Source organism: Chelon labrosus (genome assembly GCF_963514085.1).
Source record: "Chelon labrosus genome assembly, chromosome: 20".
Classification (NCBI taxonomy): Eukaryota; Metazoa; Chordata; class Actinopteri; order Mugiliformes; family Mugilidae; genus Chelon; species Chelon labrosus.
Window position 1 is genome coordinate 6606771 of NC_140353.1, and position 20912 is coordinate 6627682.

A 20912-nucleotide genomic window follows, 5' to 3' on the forward strand; every position below is an offset into this window, starting at 1 on the left:
GAGTCTATAAACACTGTGCAGTTGACCATGATTAGTACAAATCCAGCCAGAGTATATTGTTTCATGCCACACTCCTCTTTTGTGTTTGTGCTCTGTCGATTTTCCAACAAAAGCATCATGCTAGATACTTTTTTCTGAGAAGTGGAAAATGCATGTGAGCAATTGGCACAAAACAACTCAACTAGTGTTCAAAGGGTCTGTAGCTGTACCTATGGTAAGCATCTCAGTGAAGGTATGAGGTAAACTGATTTTTAACTTGAGGCTGTTGGCCTGTCTCTCTGTCCCTGCAGCTTCTTAGAGATCTACAACGAGCGTGTAAGAGATCTGCTGAGAGGAGGAGGAGAGCAGAAGAAGAGAGCCTCCCTGAGAGTCAGAGAACATCCTGAGAAGGGACCATATGTACAAGGTGAGGCTTGGCATCAGCTGCAACTGTGCCTTGTAAATGTTAGAAAGTAAAGGTAGTTTCTGAGGGTAAACTGAGTTTATTGGAAAAATTGCTGGTTAGAACTAGATTCACACAATATTATGCTTAAACAGTGCATTCCTTGCAGGTAAAGTTTCATTTTTTGCAATCAAGCACACCTAAAACTCAAAGCAAGATGAACCGATTACACTTATTATGGTTAAATATGATCCAGCATTTCACAAGAGAAGATAAACAAAGAACAAAATGTTAATATCACAAACCTTTTTTTGCCTTTTTTACTAATTTGTACTAGTTAATCATTTAAATAGACGTCTGATAGCAGTTTCACTGAGATTAAAACAGGATGCATGTTAGAAAAATGTTCCTTTAAGTAATCATAGGTGCCAGATATAGCTTTGAGTTTTTCCAGTGACCATGTAACTCTTACAATTATCAGTAGATCACTAAGTAAAAACCTGTTTTCATACAAGAGAGTGAAGATGAAAAGGGATTAAAAAAGAAATCTTTAGTAATAAAGTCTAGTAATGAGTTTAAGTTTAGTAATAAAGTCGGTCGTGTGCGGTCAGTGGTCGGTTTGTTCCCTTGCAAAGCGTTTGAACTCTAATCCAGACTCCCCCCCTTTTTATTTTAGCTCCGCTTCTTACTTTTTCCCCTCTTTTCTCTCTCCATCTCCCCATCCTTTCCCTCTCCTTTCCCTCTCTTTCTTTCTCTCTCTCTCTCTCTCTCTCATCCGCCCAGCCCTCTATGTTTAAAGCCCCACATCCACTCATTGTCTGCATCGGGAGAAATCCCAGTTGACCAGAGGAAGTGAAGTCATTTCCTCGTGGTTCCAAGGAGAACACTTCACCGCACACACACACACACACACACACACGGAGCACATTTCCAGCTTGTGCTTCATCCCCCTGAACACTTATTCATCCAAACACTGTTTTACTGTCACTCTTAGTGGACTAAAATAATGAGAAACATTTGTATTGACCGACTAAATGGAAACTAGAAAGAAGGAAAAAACTGCCAAGATGCTCTTTAATAAAATGTGTGTGTTAGTAGGATCCACACCTGGAAGTAGAGCATTGTTAGAAATGTTTGCTGTAGGGAAATGTTAATAATCACATGGGAGCATGCATTGATGAGACATGTTTCCTGTTTGTCTTTTCCCAGATATGTACTCCTCTAAACATGTAAACTCCTCCATATAAAAGTCAGACTTTATTCTATATTTTAATTAGTTTATCAGTGTTTCCTTGTTCCAATAGCAGCCATACATAAAGATAACTTAAATAAATATTCTTTAGAAGTAAGAAGTAATGCTCACAGGGAGTTTCCCAGTCTCAAAGGAATTGCTTTTCGCCATGGAAGTTGAGTCCATTAATCGACATTGTGAGGTTGATGGCTCTTTTGAGTTTGTCACTACTTTCTTAATGTCAGCTTTTTGATTCTCTTTGTCTCTCTCTAAATCAGATCTGTCACAGCACGTGGTCTCAGACTGCAAACAGGCCATGGACCTTCTGGAGGAAGGCATCGCCAACCGTATCACTGCAGCAACCCACAACCACGACGCCAGCAGTAGATCCCATGCCATCTTTACCATTCAGTACACGCAGGTACCGAATCTCTCTCACAGCTTATAAAAAGTCAAACTCATCTGTTCTTTTCTTTTTACAACCGTTATCCCAATAATTGGCTCGCTAATTTGCACATAAAATAACCAGAGGTGTTCAATTCATATAAATAATTGGTCACCGTTTGACTAGTTTATTTGCAGATTTACGCAATCATTTGTCTTTCCTTCACAGGCGAGCCTGGAAAATAACCTTCCTTCTGAAACTGTCAGCAAGATTAACCTGGTGGATTTGGCTGGAAGGTAAAACTTTTATGTCCTTTTGCATTGACAAAAGTGCCCCCTAGTGGAGATTGACTACTGCCCTCAGATTATCTTTTTACACTGTATTATGCACGCATGTAGTTGTAGTAGTTTTTAAATTAAGCATGTTGTGTTTTTGTTGTGTCTGACAGTGAGAGAGCAGATCCCCATTATAGCAGGGATAGACTGACAGAGGGCTCCAACATCAACAAGTCCTTGGTTACTTTGGGCATTGTCATTTCTGCTCTTGGTAATGTGAAGATACTTTTTTTATTACCTTCAATATTTTTTTTCTCTCCTCTGTTTATTTCACTTTCCCTGCACATCCCTCAACCCTTCTCTTCAATGTGTCCGTAGCCCAGAACTCCCAGATGTCGAGCAGCTGCCAGAGTATCAACAGTTTCGCCTCTGAGGGCGACGGCAGCACAGTGGGCAGCCACAGCAGCTCCCTGTCTGGAGGAGGAAGTGGAAGTGGAAGGAGGCACTGCTTCATTCCCTACAGAGACTCGGTCCTGACCTGGCTTTTGAAAGACAGTCTGGGCGGCAACTCCAAGACCATCATGATTGCGAGTGAGTGTTTTCTCTTAAAACTGAAGCAACTTAGCATATCCTTGAACAGAAGCTAATGGCTGCCTGGAATGAACAATATTATTCTAATAATTAGCGCTATGTTACGCTTTGGAAAATTGTTCAGTGAGCTGTTGCAATCCAAACAGCTAATACTCTGGTTCCTTAATCTTATTTCATGTGATGTGAGTGCTTACAGCTGTTTGTGTGTTGTTGTTTTTTTTTGTTTTGTTGCAGCCGTCTCTCCCTCCGCTAACAGTTACAACGAGACCCTGAGCACCCTGCGCTATGCTGCCCATGCTAGAAATATTGTCAACAAGCCTCGGGTTAATGAGGTCAGCAGCTGTTTAAAGTCTGATGCCAAGATCTAATGTTGGAGACAAATGTGTTTAACTGGTTAATGTGCGCTTTGATTCCCGTGCAGGATGCCCACGTTAGACTGATCAGGGACCTGAGAGAGGAGATTGACAGGCTGAAGAGCATGCTGCTCAGCTTTGAAATGGTATTGTGCCCTTTTGTCGCTATTGGAGCATGATGCTAACTCTCCCAGGGATGCACCCCACTGGGTTTATCCCCCAAAAAAGCCTTCTTAGTACTGTCAGGCTTTGAATAAAAGAGATTTACACATTACAAGTTATTTTTTTTTTACCAAAGCTTTAATACAGTGCTTTGTGTCTTTGTGACATTTCTAATCCCCTGTGCATTGAATTGTAATGTGTCTGACATTTTACCTTCGCACAATATTTTGACTGATCTTTTTTTTTTTAACTCTCTTGATTGACAGCAGCGTAATCCCAGTCCATCCTTGAGTGATGAGAGGGAAGGAAATCTCTCAGAAATCGTGCTACAGAATGAACTAAAGGTAACGCAGGGTCGACACACATACTGACATCTGCCTGTCTTTGACACATCACTCCAGAGTATTTTAGTCCTCCTTAGTTGAATGCTTTTCGTCAAGTTTACTTTGCAGAAGAAATCGAACAAAATAAAAGTATATTTAACAAACCAAATATTATTGTAGAAACCAATAGTTTTTTTTAGCACTACTAGTAGCAGTAGGACTGGTGGTAGAAGTAGTAGCATGTTGTTATCGATATTTTATCCATGACGGCAGATATTTAACGCTCTGATTTCATCTCCCTATCTTCATGACCTTCCTCTACCTTTATCCGTGTCTCCTTCGCAGGTGGAGCAGCTGACAAAGGACTGGTCTGAGAGCTGGAGAGACAAGAAGGAGCTGCTGGAGCAGTACAGTGTGGACATCAACAGAGACCAGGCCGGTTTTCTCATCAACTCCCTACAACCACACCTGGTTGCTCTCGATAGAGATGTCCTCAGCACTGGAGTCGTCTTTTATCACCTCAGGGTAGGATGATAAAAAGGCTAATATATGTGTTGTGTCCACTTTTAAAGGGTGTTGTATTAGGTATATGTGGGATTGGTTGGTTTATTTAGGTGTTAAAGTTCCTAGTTTAACTGCAGAAGTTTATTTTAATGTAAACAGTGTTAGTTTTATCAGTTGTATGAGATAGCGTATGTTCAATCTGTTCCTTTTAAGTTTGTTTTAAACCCACGAGACGCACATCTCACCTTTACATACATGCTGTTACACAAAAACACAGAGTTGCGCAAACAACAAGATGCAAGATATGGTTTGCATTTGCTCTACTTTTCTGAATTCTCAAGTTACTGATTTTGTCAGCTGTCTTGACTAAAACCATCTCTGCTTTTCTGCTTGATTCCTCCCCTCCTCTTCTCTGTACTATTTCTCTCTGTTCTGCTAGAAAAACTCTTGAGAAAAAGGTGCGTTTCTCTTGTTGTTTTTTCCTTTTCGCTCTCTTCCAGCTGTCCTGTCAATTTCCCTTCTGTCAGTCTTCTGCAATGCATAAAGCCTGGTTGGATAAGAGGCTCTTAGTTCTGAGGCTAGGGCTCGGGGGAGCTTAAGCTGTCCTGATTCTGACAATGACAAGCGTACCCTTAGGCCTGACAATTACACTGTTTCCTGCATGTGAAGAGCTGATGCCACCTGGGAGCACATGTGGTCCTGACACCATATAACAAAGCCTGTAATCCCATTAGATGAGTCTTCAACGTAAACAAATCGCGTTATTTTTTCATTCAAAAGTAAAGACAGTTCTCAGAAGAACACTGTGCAAAATTCTTGTTGTGTTTTTTTACTTTTGGCTATAGCTGCCATGTTTAAAACACGTTTTCTTTCTTTTTCTTTTTTCACAGGAAGGAGTTACCTGCATTGGACCTCAGGACCAATTTAAAGAGCCACAAATAGGTATTGGTTATTTATTTAGTCTGTGTTTACTTATTATCACCTGCTAATGATCATTTTTAATCAGCTATTGTTGCTTTGCACAAAGTTTACAAAATAAAGTATCAAACATAAATTGTAAAGTACATTTCAGCTGCTACTGTGCACGAGGATGTATAGTAAGCCTCTAAAATGGACCATTATCTTGGACATTAAATGCTGCATTAAGCACTGAATATGTGGAGCCGTACTGTAGCTGCATTAGCCCAGGTTTCTAAATCAAAATGTGTGATTGTATTCCTGAATTCTGTCTGTAGTCCTGCAGGGCAGCGCCAGCTGTGAGATTGAAAACCACGGGGGCGTGGTAACGCTCAGACCGCTGCCGGGCTGTGTCTGCCTGCTCAACGACAGAGAGGTCACTGAGCCCTGCAGACTAGCTCAAGGTCAGCTCATGTCCTCAGCAAAACAGTTGGTTCACAGTCTTTTCCCGGTGGATTTTCCTCCTACATATGACACGGACTGGATAGTTTGTGAAAAGATCAGCGTGGTTGCATTTACTCACTTCTGATCTGAGCCATGCAGTTACAGCTGATTTTATTGATAATCTTTATGTTAATGTACTAAGATAGTTGTTTCTGAGTCCGCAGTGATCAATGAGTTTAATGACCGTAACAGAATAAATTGCAGCCTTAAATGAAATCCATTTTTCATGAAAGAGGATTCTACCTTCCAGTTGAGCCAAAAATTAAAACAACATACTGTTTGCAGTTTGTGTTTCAAATAAGCAGAAGAGCAAATGTGATGACTTCTTGTTTTAAGCCTAATGTATATTCAGTCATACAGAAAATCAGAGCCGAACCACACTGAGCATTAAGCCCTGTGTGTAATTGTGGCCGTGAGCTGGATATCAGATATAGGTTAATGCACAATTATATATAGATGATCACACACAGCTGAAAATGCACAGAGTCATCCCAATGACAAATGTGTAGACACACTCTTGCATGCAGTCACCTTGCAGCACACACAGTGGTGTCCTCAGCTTACATGAACACAGCGCTACGGGTTGGGCACAGCTTGTGATGAAGGATATGTCCCTATATCTCCAGGAACAGTGATTACCTTGGGAGGAGTGCATAAGTTTCGCTTCAACCACCCAGCCGAGGCAGCTGTCCTTAGGGAACGCAGACGGGTAGGTGCACCTCACGTGGAAATTAATACAATGCTGTTGATTAATATTTAAGATGAGCAGATTAGTGGGTGGTGCACTTAAATGTTGCTGGTACGAGTGTTGTTTCTGATAAATTCTGTCTGTTCTAAGTTGAAGTTGTTTTTCTTCTCAGGCCACTGAAGGTAGCACGACCTGCACCTATATCGACCTTTGCCCCTTGAGCCCAGATGACAGGTAAATGCACAGAAATCATAAAAACACAGAACAACAACATCATTTTTTTTAGGCCAGTAATCCTCACATTGTTCAGTGATCTCATTCTGCCAACTCACAGCATACATATTTGATTAGAGTTGCAAGTCATGCTGTAGAAATATGCTTGTTTTCTTCCAGTTGGTGGAGATCGCATGTGTTTCCATTAGCCCCCACCCTTGTAGACAGTCCTAGTTAGGTGTTTACACTTGAAGCAGTTGCTTAGTTACTGTTGAGACGCCGAACCCAACAGTACCTTTTATTTTAAACCTCCTATTCCAGACACCACATTTTCACCCGATTGAGGTAAAATGATTGTTATACATGTTTTTTTTTTGATTGACTTTTTTCCCCTACTATTTCATTGTCATATTTGAGTCTGTGTTTCATCCTGGATCTGTCTGTTTCATAGTGTCGAAGACGTTAAGCTCCCGGAGCAGCTGGGTGTCTGTCTCCCTCCCAGCGAGGAGCCCACTGCCAGACAGCGTGTGGAGGAGCAGAAGCGCTACGTGGAGAGCTTGCGACAGGAGATTAATGCTGAACAGAGACAGGCGGAGAGAGACCTGGAAAGGGAGCAGGCCCTGCTTCGACAACAGCACACTGAGAGTAAGTACGCACTGCATGTTATTACCAGTGTAGAATTCAATTAAATGTCTAACCCAAAATGAAATGCTGAAGGTTTTTGAAGCAGAAATAACGTCGATGTGTGTAAAGCTTTCCACTGCTTGTAATTTCTTCCTGTGAATCTTTACCCAACAGTTCAGCAGTGGATTTTACAGGAGAAACATCGCCTGACAACCATAGAGCAGAGAATCACCCAAGACTACGGGGTTCAAGCAGACCTCCTTCCTGCACCCCTCCTGGAGAGCCTAACCAGTCAGGAGTCCAGGGATCAGAAAGATCCTACAGTTGACTGTCCACCCCAGGTGGTAAGGGTCAGAAAGAAGGCGGTGCAGGATGAGCTAATTAAGCATCACGCACTTTGCCGTGCCGAGAGCCGCGTCCGTCGGAAAAGGCTGCGCTACCAGCTGGAGAGAATCGCCAGCAAGCGGCATCTGTTGGAAGCTAAACGAGAGTTACAGCAGCTGGAAAAGGCCCTTCCTCCAGGGCCGGACAGCGCAGAATCTCCTGAGTTGGGATCAAAGCTCAAAGGACGACCCTTTGTTTCTCGTAGACACTCGTTTTCAGCAGGTCTTTTGTCCAGGCTCTACCCACAGAACACCCCCATCTTCAGGTAAATCCTTAGATACATAAACCTTGTAGATTCTATTAGATTGAGGCAAAAAGCACCCTTACATAGCATAAAAATCAGTGTCTGTGGTTTCTTTTACCTCCTACATATAATTTTTTTTCTAGTTTAGGCCATAAACGTGTGTATTTTTCTTCCTTCAACAGACATTTCCTCAAGAGAAACAGATCCACAGAACTGACTTCAAATTCATCCACAACATCTGATCACACTGGCAACAGGAACTGGGTTTCAGATGAGTATCTTCCTCGGCAAAGGACCCAAAGTTGTTCCGGCTCGATATTCTCAGGACAATGTCAGTCCGTTCGGAATAGAGTAAGCTCCTCTGAAAACATCCGACAAACTGCGAGAGAGGAACCGCAAGCTCAGCCGTGCCTGGAACGTCCAGAAAGAAAACCTCTGTTGCCAAACCGAGACCTGTCATTTAAGAACAGATTGGGCCAGAACTCAACGGTTACACTGAAGTCACCACCTGGAACCACGCTGCTGCCTGTCAGCAAAGAAAATATACAGGGATCCATAACAGACAAACCCAGTTGTGAAAATGGCCCTTTACTGAATGTGAAAACTTCATATCCTGAAGATAGCAGCCGACAAAAAACCATCGGTAACTCTTTATCTCATTTTGTAGGGCCCAGGATAAAAACAGCTCTGTCCAAAGTGTTCAGAAAACCTCCCTTAGGTGAAACTGGACGAGTCCCCAAGTCGCTGGGGAGGATAGCAAGTAAATTCCGCTTTAGACAAAGAAGAGACAAGAGCCTTAAAGACACCAAAATGAGTCGAGGCAAATGTGCCATTAAAAGTGCGGTCTCATGTGAGGAGCTTGACCAGAGGACTCCGTTTGAGAGCATCAGACGGAGGCGGTGGCATAGCATGGGGGCTCTGATGAACAACACCAGCAGATGGATAGAAGGGCATCAGGGATTGGTTGGATGGGAAGAAGAGCAAGAGGACAGGGATGAAGGAACGTCAGACTGTGAGAGCCTTTTCTCTCTTGATTCTCTGTCCTCTGCTTATGCGACAGCCCTGGCAGAGCAGCTGAGGCGCGAGGATGCAGCTCAGAGTGAAGCTGAGAGTGAAGACAGTGAGATGTCTAAAGATTCATTGACAATGGAGAACAGTGGGAAATTCTCAACAGTGCTGAAACTTGGCCAAACAGTGTTACCAACTTACTCATTGGTGACTGATTCTATATACACATCCATGCATCACAATAGGACAGCAGAGGCCAGATTAGATTGGAAGAGCTGTCAGAAACCTCTTGTAATCCCAGCAGAGGCATATCGGAGCCAGCAAGCCTCCCCAAAGACAAGAGAAACTGATACAACAGGAAAGCCTCCTTCTCAAAGCTCATTAGTTCCAGATTCCAGAGGCAAAGACTCTGTATCTAAATTGATTGAGGACTTTGGGAACTTGCAGAGCACTTCGACCAGCAGCCCACGCTCTCTGAGCAGCTGCAGTGTGAGGGAGCCAGAAAATATCCTGGCGCTCACTGATGCCTGGTCCTCCACCGATGCAGCAGATAGTCCCAGGATTCACAGAGAGTCTGTACCTTTCCAAAGAAAAATTATATACCAGCATGCAGAGAGCAGCAGCAGCCCCAGTCCGACTAGTATGAATCTCTCAGACTCACAGAGTGAATCTAGAAGCTGCAGTTCCACCAGCACTGAGGGTGTAAATGTAACAGTGCAGGAAAACAGCCTTGAGAGTTCAAGGGCAAAGCCAGAAGATGCATCAGATACATCAGATCAAACAGATTGTTTGTCCCCAACTGAGATTTTCCAGACCACACAAGTAACATCAAATTTACTTCAGGTCTTTGCAGATGCACCTAATCTAGTGGCTGCTGACATTACAATGTCTTCTGACACTGAAATGTGTACCTCAGGTTGTCAATCAATGACCCCTTCAGTTCAGGTATTTAATGAAGTGGCTGGTGCTGCTAGTCCCTTCAACTCTTCCACTGAGGAAGCACTATGCAGTCGAGATGCAGAAAAGTTAAAAGATGTATATCAAGATCACTTCAGGAATGCTGAAGATGTATCGCCTACAAAGAATGAAACCAAAGTGACTGAGCAGTCTGTTGCACTACAACAGGAAGCTGTTAAATCAGCTTGTAAAAATTCCAGGAAGAGGAACAAAGACCAACAGGACGCCTTTATTGGCAGCCTGAAAATTCCAAAAAGGAGCAGCAGTGGGGAGTTGGTAACTTTCTGCTGTTCACCAGGTGACTGCCAGGATGATATCTGGCCTGATGACAACAATAACACAAGTGACTCTAAAGGGGAGCAATCTGCCGAGGAAACTGACAGACCTGGATGTGATTCTGTTCGTGCTGGTGGCAGCGTTCGACAAGATTCGGTGGCTTCAGTTGCATTGCCAAATTATGATCTCATGGGAAGGAAACTTGGGTCAAGTTGTAAGGTCTTTGGGGACTCTGGGCTTCAGTGTGGTGAAGAAAGTTCACAGAGTGGAACCTCCGTGGGAGATAATAAGGTAGCTGAAAAAGGAGACGTAGCAATAAAGGATGTATTTGCAGAAGCAGAAGGTGGAGAACTCCAGAAAAATCCTCAAGAAAGTAGAAAGCACATGTGCAAGTCAGAGGCTATATGTAGTGCTATTGATCTGAGAATCTCGGAAGTGGTGAAAGAGCACATGAAATTGATTGGCAGTGATGGTGCCAGAAAGAGCAGGAGTCAGAGTCTGAACGTCACGTCATCATCTGCATGTCATTTTAGCTGCAACAGCAATGAACATAGATGTACAGGACAACAGCAGAGAGATGAAAGAGGCAATCAAGTCCAAGAGGGAGCAAACCTCAGTGGACGTCCTTCAGGGGAAAGGGTAATAAGCCAAAATACAGTGGGCCAAGGTGAGCCTCATGCATCAGGTATGACGACCAGCCATGAGAGCATAATGCTTAAATATACTGAAGTAACACAAAAGATTGAAAAGGCTCATAGTTTTTCTGATGGGGCATCAAACAAGGCAGACTCCGGTGTTTTTCAGAACTCATCTTCTGAAAAAAGCAACATTAAATCCAGTTTGACCTTGAACAGCCACGGAGGGTGTGAGCACTCCGGCAACCCATCTTTTCAACCAATTATTTTGTCCCCAGTGACTGATTCCATTTCAGCAACGAAATGTATTGATTCTCAAGAACACACAGTGGAGAAAAATGCTTTATCTCATGAAATGAATGGTGTGGGCAAACACAAAGTCATCAATATTTGCTCAACCGAAGTGACCTGTTCAGATGTCCCTGCTTTGAATGCTGACCTCATCCCTGAACTCCCAGCTGAACACGGAAGCCCACAAATACCCCATGAAACATGTTTCACCACAAGTAATGCCAAAGTGAACTGTGGCTGTGCTGTTGCAGAGTATTCACATATGAAAGCCATGTCTGGTGTTGAAAATAATTATTATTCCAGGCAAAACTCTCCAGACAAGATGGCTCGACCGTATTTACAAAATAGCCCTGAAACATCAGGAGCTTTCAAGTTAGTAGCAGATGAAAGATTACATCAGTTAAAAACATACAAACCTCATGGCAACCAGAGCACTGATGTCCGCATGAAAGAGTTTTCTGTTTCTCCTGGCTGTGATGGAAGCGTTGAAACAGACCTCACAACTATCGCAACACGAGATCAGTTCAGCTGTCGACAAACTCACTCAGTTAACGTGGCTCAGACTTGTGTGGTCAATATGAATTACAATAGCGAATGCCCAAATGTTTCAAATTCCCAGTGCACCTTTGATGAAGATACTCAAATGGACAGCAAAGTAGACTGTGTGATGAAAAGTCACAAAGAGGCTTGGACGCATCCGTTTGTGCCACAGGATCAAGCAAAATCAAATATCTCTGAGTCTCTTCAAGAACATAAAATACCCCATGAAAATGTGGTCAGAAGTAAAAGCTGCTTTGGGTCTGTCATGTCCAAAGAAGTCAAGATAAGCATAGCTGATTCTACAGCGGCTAATTCTGCTCTTACGCCTAAAAAAGCCAAGACCAAAAGGTTCAAAAAGTCCAACGTCAAGCTTTGCCCCAGTTCATCCTCTGACTCTTCTCTAAAGTCATCAGATGAGGGTGAGGACGATAACAAAGCCTCAAGAATGCATCACAGCAAGCTCACATCTAAATGTTTAGTTAAGCTGGCTCCTCAGAGTAATGGCAAACAAGACACAATTTCTACTCCAGTGTCACCGAGAAAATCGAAAATAAAGCCTTCTGCTAATGTGTATTCTGCGAAAAATGAGGTTAAATTCAGTAAAGATAACACCCAGAAAAGACACTCTTATCCTCTTCAAACAGTGTCACACAAGATGGATGTGGAAAAACTGAGCCAGTATGTAAAGAGTAGTGAATCAAAGTCCCACGACTCCCCTATTCATTTTGCGTCCAGCGACATCAACCCTTTCGTCCACCAGTGGCAAGGCGACGACTCAAACCAACACTGCTACAAGAACCCGGCATTCGGAAGTGCTGCTGACCTGTCCTGCAAATCTCCGCTTTTAAACAGCTCTGAGAAACGTATAACAAGGTGCTGCAGTGTTGATAATGGTTTGAATGGGCAGGATTCTCCCTTTACTTCTCATCTCAGCACATACGCCACCAACAAGGGGCTTTCCAGTACGCTTAGTAGTGTGGAAGATTATAAAGAACAAGCAGCGAAAACATCTCCGCTCACACCTTGTCAACAGGCATCAGCAGAAATTCGCAGTCGCCTAGCCGATCTGACAGTAAACAGCGATGCTCCTGGTGGTTTTGGTAGCAACTCCAGTCGAGTGGATGAAATCATGTTTGTTTACTCCTCTGAGCAAGAGTCCCAGGTGAGCAAAACACACATACAAAGGAGAAGGACTTGTGAACACAGCACTCAAACTGAGCAAGGGCTTCAGACATTCAGTGGTAACAGCAGTAGCGCGCCAAAGAGGAAAGATCGTCACAAAAGGAGCCACACGGATGTACCTACGTCACAGAAAACCAAAGTGGATATCAAAGAATCTCTAACGTGGGCCAGTATGGAAAGCATGTCGGCTCACATCTCCAAGCTGATCGACAGCACCTCGGACCTGCTCGGGGACGTCCAGGGAATGAGGACAGGTGATGTCCGCAAGATCAGCCCAAGGAAGAGTATCAACCTGTCAGATCTTGGCACGTCTTACAGTGAGTCTAACGTCTGCACCAATAGAGACTGCTCAACTCAGACTGCTGCAGATGTTGGGATCCAGACTGAAAGGATGCAGGAAGTGTCTGCTCATCAGACGTCTAGAGAAAAGTCTAACTCCCATGAAGTCAGTGTGATTGTCAAAGTGATTGGTTCTGAGGTTGTCAGTGTGTCTAAGGACAAGAATGTGCACTGCGTGGTGAAACCCGAATGTAACGCAGATGAGAAAATGCAGAGGAAGCCCGACCAAAAGTTTACCACCTCTGCGATTATCCCTGTTGAAACATCTGGTGTACATGCTACACCTGAATGTCAAAAACGTCTCAGATCTGCTTCTTCTCGGGTCTCAAAGCCAAGCATAGCGGAGACAGTGGGCCACAGAAGTATAACTGAAAACGCTCGCCGGTCATCTAAAAATTGCCACCAAGAAAATCGTAGCCCTTCTCTAACGAGCCACCTGAAGAAACAGGCCACCTATACAGACCGTGCGTCATCTCCCATTCTTACTGTGGGAACAAGATTACGTGTGAGGCAGAAAGGAAAACAATCAACACCATGCACTCCAAAATACAATGACGGAAAAACAAAGTGTCTCTCTGAGGAAGACAGCCTTACAGCTCCTTCTCTTCCAGATGACGATCACATATTCAGGCAGGATTGTGATCTTTCTTTGAGTAGATCAGAATCAGTATCGCTCGAGAAGGTGAGTGAAATGACTTGCTCAAGCCCTAAAGGATCGGATAAGTGCTCTTCATGCCTTAATCCATCACTGAATAGATATGCCGACACTGACAAGAGAAATGTAAACTATGAAGACAATAACGACCTTCAGCACTGTTCCAAATGGTCAACATCCTCCCCACAGTGGAGGACTTCTACTTTGAAAAGTTTCCAGAGCCACATTTCTCCCATATTAAGGCTGACCGATGTGCACAAACCGCAAGCATCAATCTTTACAGGACCTGCAGCAGATTCTGGGGATTTATGTGTCGATTCTTGCAATCAATCCTTTGTCAGCGACAAGACTGATCGACTTCAAGAGGATGACATGGTGTCATTGGCTCCCAGTGAGTGCAATACAGATGTTCTTGTGAACACTGAACCTGTTGCCAACGTGTTTCCTTGTCAAGACCGTCAGAGAGTCCCAGAGGACCTGCCCATGCACAACAAGTTCACCAACTGGTCTGGCGTTAATAGCCAACAGTTAAAATGCTCAAACAAACTGACCACTTTTCTTACCACTGACCACATGAAGAGCAGAAAGGACACTGACTGGAGTGAGATGGAGAGTTTTGGTTCGAATGTGGAGTCCGTGGTGCAGAGCGACAGAAGGTCGAGGGAGATAGTGAAGCTGCGACAGGAGAGAGAGCAGGTGTTGGCGACGGTCAGTCTCAACATGAACCCGACCCCTTTGACTGTGGAGCTGACAGAGGCCAAGCTTCATTACGGGCTCGGAGAGACTGATGCACAGTTAAAGATGCTGTCTCCGAGGTGCAAGGAAGACGTGGAACCGATGACCTCTGCTCCCACCAAACAGCAACTCTATGACCGGTAAGAATACAGAACTTCATACTACAGGCACATTTTGATTTATAGTAAAAAAGGTTCTTTTTTTTTTTTTTTAACCTCACTGGTATTATATTACTGTGATCCTTTCAGGCATCGCAGGAGCATTGAGGGTTTAAGGCAGGAGAGAGCAGAGCGCCTCCAGACTTATCGGAGAGCTCGTAGTCTGAGTCCCAGCAAACACCCTCACTCCTCTCCTCAGGAGGCTGTTTCTTCCTCCAAAGTATCCTCCGCCATGCCCAGTCGGCGCAAGGAGTATCTTCAGGGGCTCCGCCAAGAGGTGATAGACAGCACCAGGTAAGACATTAAATTTCAAACTTAAATTTGCATTTTGGACTGCTGTTCTGTTACGTTTTCAACCAAGTTTCTGTCTAAACCACAGAATACCAGATCCTCCAAGAGGAGAAGGCCAGTATCCGTCCGACATCGAGCAGCTGCTGCGCGACTACGGCCGAGCGCGAAAAGAGGCCATGACGGAGATTGCAAAGGCACGGGAGCGACTGCGAGAGAGGACAGAGCTGGAGAAGAGGAGGCTACAGCAGCAGGCCCTGTCTAAGGAGGTCAAGGTCAGTTTCTGTGCGTGACATTGGAGACTCGTAATTAATTTCCTCAAAGAGTCACATTTGGTTCAGACCAGTGTCAGAGAGGATTCATAAGGATCCTCTACAGGTGTGTTCAAAGATGGAGAAAATATGAATAATCTGTGTTTGATGTGTTTTTTTTTTAATCCCACCATCAAAAAGTCCAATTACTGTGTACCGGTGTCTTAAAATAACATCTAAAAGATTTTTTCATTTCAAGAGTTTGAAGCGCATGCAAGTCTATTCTCAGTGGATGTGGAATTCAAGATTCAATTTTTCCCATCACACTTGTTTAAATTTCTAATTAGAATCGGCTTTCAGACGGTTGTGATATCACAAATACTGCTCAAAGGTACATTTTAAACTCAGATTGTAGGTGTGCACAGAGAAACATCTGCACTCTTTTTCAAAATTGTAGGGTAGTGAAGGAATTTTAGATTTTTGTTTGTGTATTTTATTTTCTCCTTTCAGACTCTTGAATCTCTGGATTGTTGTGTGCTGGACAGATTGTAAAGCACTTCAAAGTGCATATGTGATGACTTGCATCAGAGTTCTGGCCTCTATAAATAAATTTAACTTGACTTTACTTGCGGTGGGGATGACAGGATGACCTGAGGCATCGGACCAGAGTCAGCAACAGCACCTTGTGCACAGGATCCAGTCTGAGTCTCTCTTCTGGACCAACGTCGGGGTACAACAGTGGCAACACCACCCAGCTGCAGCAGAGCATCAGACCAGTTCTAAATGGACAGGTTGGTACACGAATATTAGTTACCAGAAATAAAAAATTAATTGTTGAGGCTCATAATGTCGCTGCTACTGTCTTTGTTCAGATCACAGGCGTCCAGGAGGAAGGGGTGCAGGTCAGGACGCGCCCTCCTGTATGTGGTCCTCAGAGTGTGAAGACGCAGAGAACATGGCTGTCTGCACAGGGTAACGCACGACTGATCTGAAACAAACATGGGCAAAACACTAGTAGAGCATGTTCAAATGCCAGAAACTAATATTAAAAGTATTTTTCATAATAGATCAGCATTTTTCCATCTTAACAATCATGTGTTTTATTAGATGTCGGCCTCGAGCTCCCTGTCAGTGGGTTTGAGCCGCTGATTACTTCTTCTCCGTCACCTTTGACCTGTCCACGTCAGCGCACCGCTTCCTTTGGCTCGTCCTCTTCCTTATCCACAGCCTATCAGGACATCACATTGACTCTCCTCAGTCAAGCTTTGAATGAGGTAATACAGACCCGAACATGAAGTTAAATTCATGAAATGTTCTCACGACTACTTACTACGTTAAAAGTTTACCTAATTGGGCTCATATTAATCATCTCTTTCAGATATTTGTTTTGAGTTTGCTTGTGACCTTTTCTCTTGACAGGTGCGATTAGCTTCTTCTGGGGATTTGAGCAATCTGATGATGTGCAAAGCCGCAGGAGGCTGGAGGTGAGCTCGGTCATTTCTCATTATTGAACAGTCCCCCCCCACTATGTACTCTTTCAAGATTTCCTCCTCGCCTGCTCTAAGATAATCTCAAGCATCTACAAAGACTCCCTGCACAAATATCCTTTGTGTGCTGACTTATTAAGTCTGTGTTTATTTAGGTACCAAGGAGAAGAACGAGGAATTCAGGCGTACTACAAGCCCTCCTCCAGCCCGTCTGTGCACGGTTTCCTGGGGGTCGGCGATCTGAACAGACCCGTGGACGGCCTGTGGAACGTGATCTGTCAGCTGTCCAAGAGCCACATGTATAATCAGTCAGTGCGTTCTGTGTGGACGCGACCACTAGATGACAGCACTCAGCTGGGTGAGTTATTCTCCCTGCCCCGACTATATCCTCTTATAGTTTCTGAACATTTTTAATACCATTTGAATTAATTTAATTTGAGGTAAATGTACTTTACTGCACTTTACTTTCTTTTTTGTGCCATTTTATTCTTCTTATCTGTTTGCGGGTTAGAAGATATTCTGCCCTTAGTGTCTGACTGATTATTTCTGCAAAACATGATGCATATTTTATACGATACCTTAGATTTTACATCTCTATCAACTAAGAAAGTTTAATGTTTTAGCCATAATTTATATAATAATAAGGTAATCAATCAAAAATGTAAGTAGAAGTGTATAATACTGATGTTATATAAGGTGAGCTTCTGCAGTGGAAGGAGTTTACCTTGCAAAAATATTTATATTTTTGCTAAAATTAAAACATGATGAATCGTATTTGTATTTCTGTCTTGACAGCAGACCTATTTATATTTTTGCAAGGCATTTTAATATAATAGAGCCCACAAATTCATTTCAGATGATGCATCTGCACCCATTAACTATCCGTAGTACAGTACAGTGCGGTGCAGTCTCATTCATCAGTGCCTGGTTTGTTGTATCTCGTGGCCCACTGCACTCACACACCTGCAGTATGTTTGCACGTAATACCTGCCTTATTTCATTTACTCTGTTCGTCCCAGACTAACCAAAGCTTTGTTTTGTCTTCTTGTTTGTAGTTGCACAGGCATGCAGATTTTATTATATGAAAATTATAATGTTAACCAGCACAATTCTGTCCCGGTTGTTTAATTTTCTGGTTCTTATCAACTGTATTTGACTGATCAGGTGCTTGTCTGTATTTCTGTTTAGTTTACATATTAACAGATCCGTCCACCTGCCACCTCAGCCAGCCGCGGGACTTCTGCTGCATCAGCACCGAGTCCAAAAAGGTAAGCTCAGCTTCCAAACCAACCAGCTGGTACGGATAATTACCGCCACCTTTCCCTGTTTAAGGTCGAGAGAGCATTTGCAGCATTTGCAAGCTTAAGTTTAACAGAAAATTTAATTTACTCATATCAGGGTTGCGTGCAAATGGCAATTTAACAGCTTGTCATTCTCGCCTGCAAAATGTCGAACATGTCATTTAGATACTGCTCATGCCCATGGAACGGCAAGTGTAAATAACACTGACCCCGAGGCAGTGGGTGTGGAGTAAACCGTGTCAGCTGTTGGTTATCAGTGTCAGAGTACAGTTGCCTCTTGGGCGATCAAAAGGCTGCACCGCCTGGTTTATTGATGGACTTTCGCTCTCTGCCTCAGGGTGGCCAGTGTGTGCTGGCGATGCAGTCCGTGTTTGAGGAGTCTCTGCCTCGCCCCAGCGTGGACGCCATCCGGGGAGAGATGATGCCCAGTTGCTGGGTCCTGCAGCCAGTTAGACGTAATGGACAGGAAGTCACCAGAGTCCTGTACCTGCTGCAGGTAAGATATGTTATAGCTGCAAAATAAACCACTAGCTCATGTGCACTCAGCTGCTAGTTTACTTGATACACAGAGTGGTGAGGAAGAGTTGAGTTGTATGCATTTTATGCTTCTGTCTGACACAAACGCCAGAAATGCTGTAAAGGTACTAACCTCAGCCGGCCTCATGTGGTAGTTTATCATTCTAAACTAACAAACTTGGACTCTGTGATTGCCTTTTAATAAACATCTTATGTGCATGAAATAGTAGAAGTGTAGTTTCAGCCAAGAAACGGTACAGAATGCACAGCTAGCGTATTGCAGGAAGCGCTCTGGACGTGCTGATCTACAGCGGGATGAGTTTATGGCTCACAATTGGCAGGCCACTCGCTGTTAGTGAAATTAGATTCACAGAGCAGAGGCCTGAGGAGTTTATTCCATCGGCCAGTAGTTCATGATATCTAGTCTTCTGTAAAAAACAATGATTCTACGGATTCAGTGATAAATTTAAAGAATTCTGAGTTGATTTCTGTTGTTAGAGTCGTTTTAAAATGTTAAATCACAGTGGTACAGTGGAGAAAACCAAACTGACTATGCTTGGCTAGTCTGTGCTCTGTCTGAACGTTTGTCATTACCGTATCATTTTATCATCCTCATCCAGCTCGACCTAGGAACTCCGTCTTTTCCTCACCGACTGTTGAACACCGTCGCCAGACGTCAGGCAGCCGTCATCGCTGATCTCGACGTTTTCCTCTCTTCGTAAAATCCACAGGATTTACGTGGAGACGCATCAGCAGTGAGCACTTAAACTAAACTGTCTCCGGCATGGAGCAAGTCTTCCTTTTTTTAAATTTGCACCTAAACTTTATTTACTTGACAATTTGTATTGTACGGGCACTGTTACAATGTTTATATCCAGACACGAAACTGAAGCAGCTTCTTTTTATTAAATTTGATGATATGATGGTATTTTTATATAAAATATTGATATTTTTATGTATATTTGTACATGAATGCTTTTAACAATCTATTTTTACCAAAGATTCATTAGAGTGTGACGTTGGCATTACGGATTTTGCATATTGTATGTAGGTTTAGAGTGGTTCGAGGGAGCAAAGCTAGCAAGTTTAGCCAGCTAATCCTTTCATTACGTTGGTTATAATTCATACCCTGATAATTAGACGCTATTTAGCTTAATGCTAAATTCACAAGATGGTATCTTTTGATCCTCACCATACTGTAAAACGAAGCTAGGGTTTAAGAGGTGTTCAGTTAACACATGAATTCAAAGTTACACTGATGTACACTGTATATTTAATACACAATGTTTACTTTATCTATTTATACATAGATGCAGCCAGTTTTGTTTTAAATCCACCGACGCAACCACATTCAAGTTCTTCCTTGTGACTGTGTGCTACACAAAAACACCTTGCTCTTTAGTCCTCCTCTGCTACATTTGTGCATCTGCAGTATTTCCTCAGGCGCTGCATCCTCCACCGCTCTGTGGCCCTAATTCAGCAGAAAATGAATTTCAAATGTCCCTCAGCAAAACATGAAAAATGTATGTAAGGTATGTATTAGATGGTAGCAGCATGTAGGCACACTACACCCGAAGGAATCCTTAGAAGTGATCTTTAGAGCCAGGAACTGTGATGTGTGTTTTTATCCGTATGAGCTCTGCAAATGTTAACCAGGGTTCTCTCTGCAGACAACGGTTTATTAACAAAACAGGGAGGCGGTGAGTTGGAAAGTTGAGAACTTTTTGGATTTATTGAGTAGGCAAGATGAACTTTGACACACCTGAAGACCCTGCTTCATCCACCGCCCGCTAGGTCCAAGACCGACGCTCTCATACTTAACGGTACCCCAGATCTGCATAAGTTATTTCCACTTTTTCCTGACGTCTTTCTATATTTATTTTGCCTCTCCTGCCTTCTGTTTGAAATGCTGTTAAATGTGTTTCATAGTTTTTATGAGCAAAGCACAGGGCTGTGTTCACAGCTGCTTGCACAAAACTTTTTTATGCATTTATTATTAATGTTGCAAATTAAAGAGAGATTTGTCTTTTTGTTGTTTGTACAGTGTTGAAACTATGCAGACGCTGATATCAAAGCTGGGTTCACCTGCATCCAGATATGAAGCCATATTATGTAGACTAGCTGAAGATTTAATTTGTTCCCGAAGGAACCAAAGAGAAAAAGACAAGTGAAGGAACGCGTGGACAAGTTTTTATACTGATTTTTATACCGAAGGGCTAATTTGTTGTGTAAAAAAAACAAAAACTTTTCTTTATTTATGTGTTGAATATGTATTATATGCTATTCTGTTGCTAATAAGCTGTTATGTGGCCACGTCTGGCCCTTTTTTTTATGAAAACATTAAATATTTTTAAGTGAAATCTTGGTTTTCTGTTGTTTTTTTCTTGCTACCTGTTTTTGCAAAGGTTTGCCGTTTTAAGAGTTAATCAAAACCTTAATTTCAATGAAAACTATTTTGAAAATGCTAAATTCTTGCTCAGTGTCAGCTTTAAAATAATTCACATACTTATACATCAATGATTTTAGTGTTTGT

At 42.9% G+C, this 20912-nt stretch overlaps 1 protein-coding gene across 2 annotated transcripts in view; it reads left to right on the plus strand.

The window, feature by feature from the left end:
• The window catches only part of stard9 (StAR-related lipid transfer (START) domain containing 9), a 38745-nt gene extending 18012 nt beyond the window's left edge, over window positions 1–20733 (plus strand). The window contains exons 7-33 of one of the 2 annotated variants that reach the window (XR_014699673.1): window positions 291–406; window positions 1892–2034; window positions 2227–2294; window positions 2447–2544; window positions 2652–2864; window positions 3099–3196; window positions 3286–3363; window positions 3646–3723; window positions 4048–4227; window positions 5097–5148; window positions 5442–5567; window positions 6234–6316; window positions 6468–6529; window positions 6960–7153; window positions 7307–7781; window positions 7943–14518; window positions 14627–14830; window positions 14916–15099; window positions 15720–15866; window positions 15948–16047; window positions 16183–16349; window positions 16495–16559; window positions 16718–16920; window positions 17751–17830; window positions 18201–18359; window positions 19000–20202; window positions 20424–20733. Coding sequence is in view for 1 of the 2 variants with exons in the window: in XM_084569798.1 (XP_084425924.1) it covers window positions 291–406; window positions 1892–2034; window positions 2227–2294; window positions 2447–2544; window positions 2652–2864; window positions 3099–3196; window positions 3286–3363; window positions 3646–3723; window positions 4048–4227; window positions 5097–5148; window positions 5442–5567; window positions 6234–6316; window positions 6468–6529; window positions 6960–7153; window positions 7307–7781; window positions 7943–14518; window positions 14627–14830; window positions 14916–15099; window positions 15720–15866; window positions 15948–16047; window positions 16183–16349; window positions 16495–16559; window positions 16718–16920; window positions 17751–17830; window positions 18201–18359; window positions 19000–19101 (10051 nt within the window). In the remaining variant the exon portion in view is untranslated. Of the gene's footprint in view, window positions 1–290; window positions 407–1891; window positions 2035–2226; window positions 2295–2446; window positions 2545–2651; window positions 2865–3098; window positions 3197–3285; window positions 3364–3645; window positions 3724–4047; window positions 4228–5096; window positions 5149–5441; window positions 5568–6233; window positions 6317–6467; window positions 6530–6959; window positions 7154–7306; window positions 7782–7942; window positions 14519–14626; window positions 14831–14915; window positions 15100–15719; window positions 15867–15947; window positions 16048–16182; window positions 16350–16494; window positions 16560–16717; window positions 16921–17750; window positions 17831–18200; window positions 18360–18999 lie in introns of both variants that reach the window. The other variant, XM_084569798.1, reaches the window with a different exon arrangement.
• The last annotated feature ends 179 nt before the right edge of the window (window positions 20734–20912 follow it).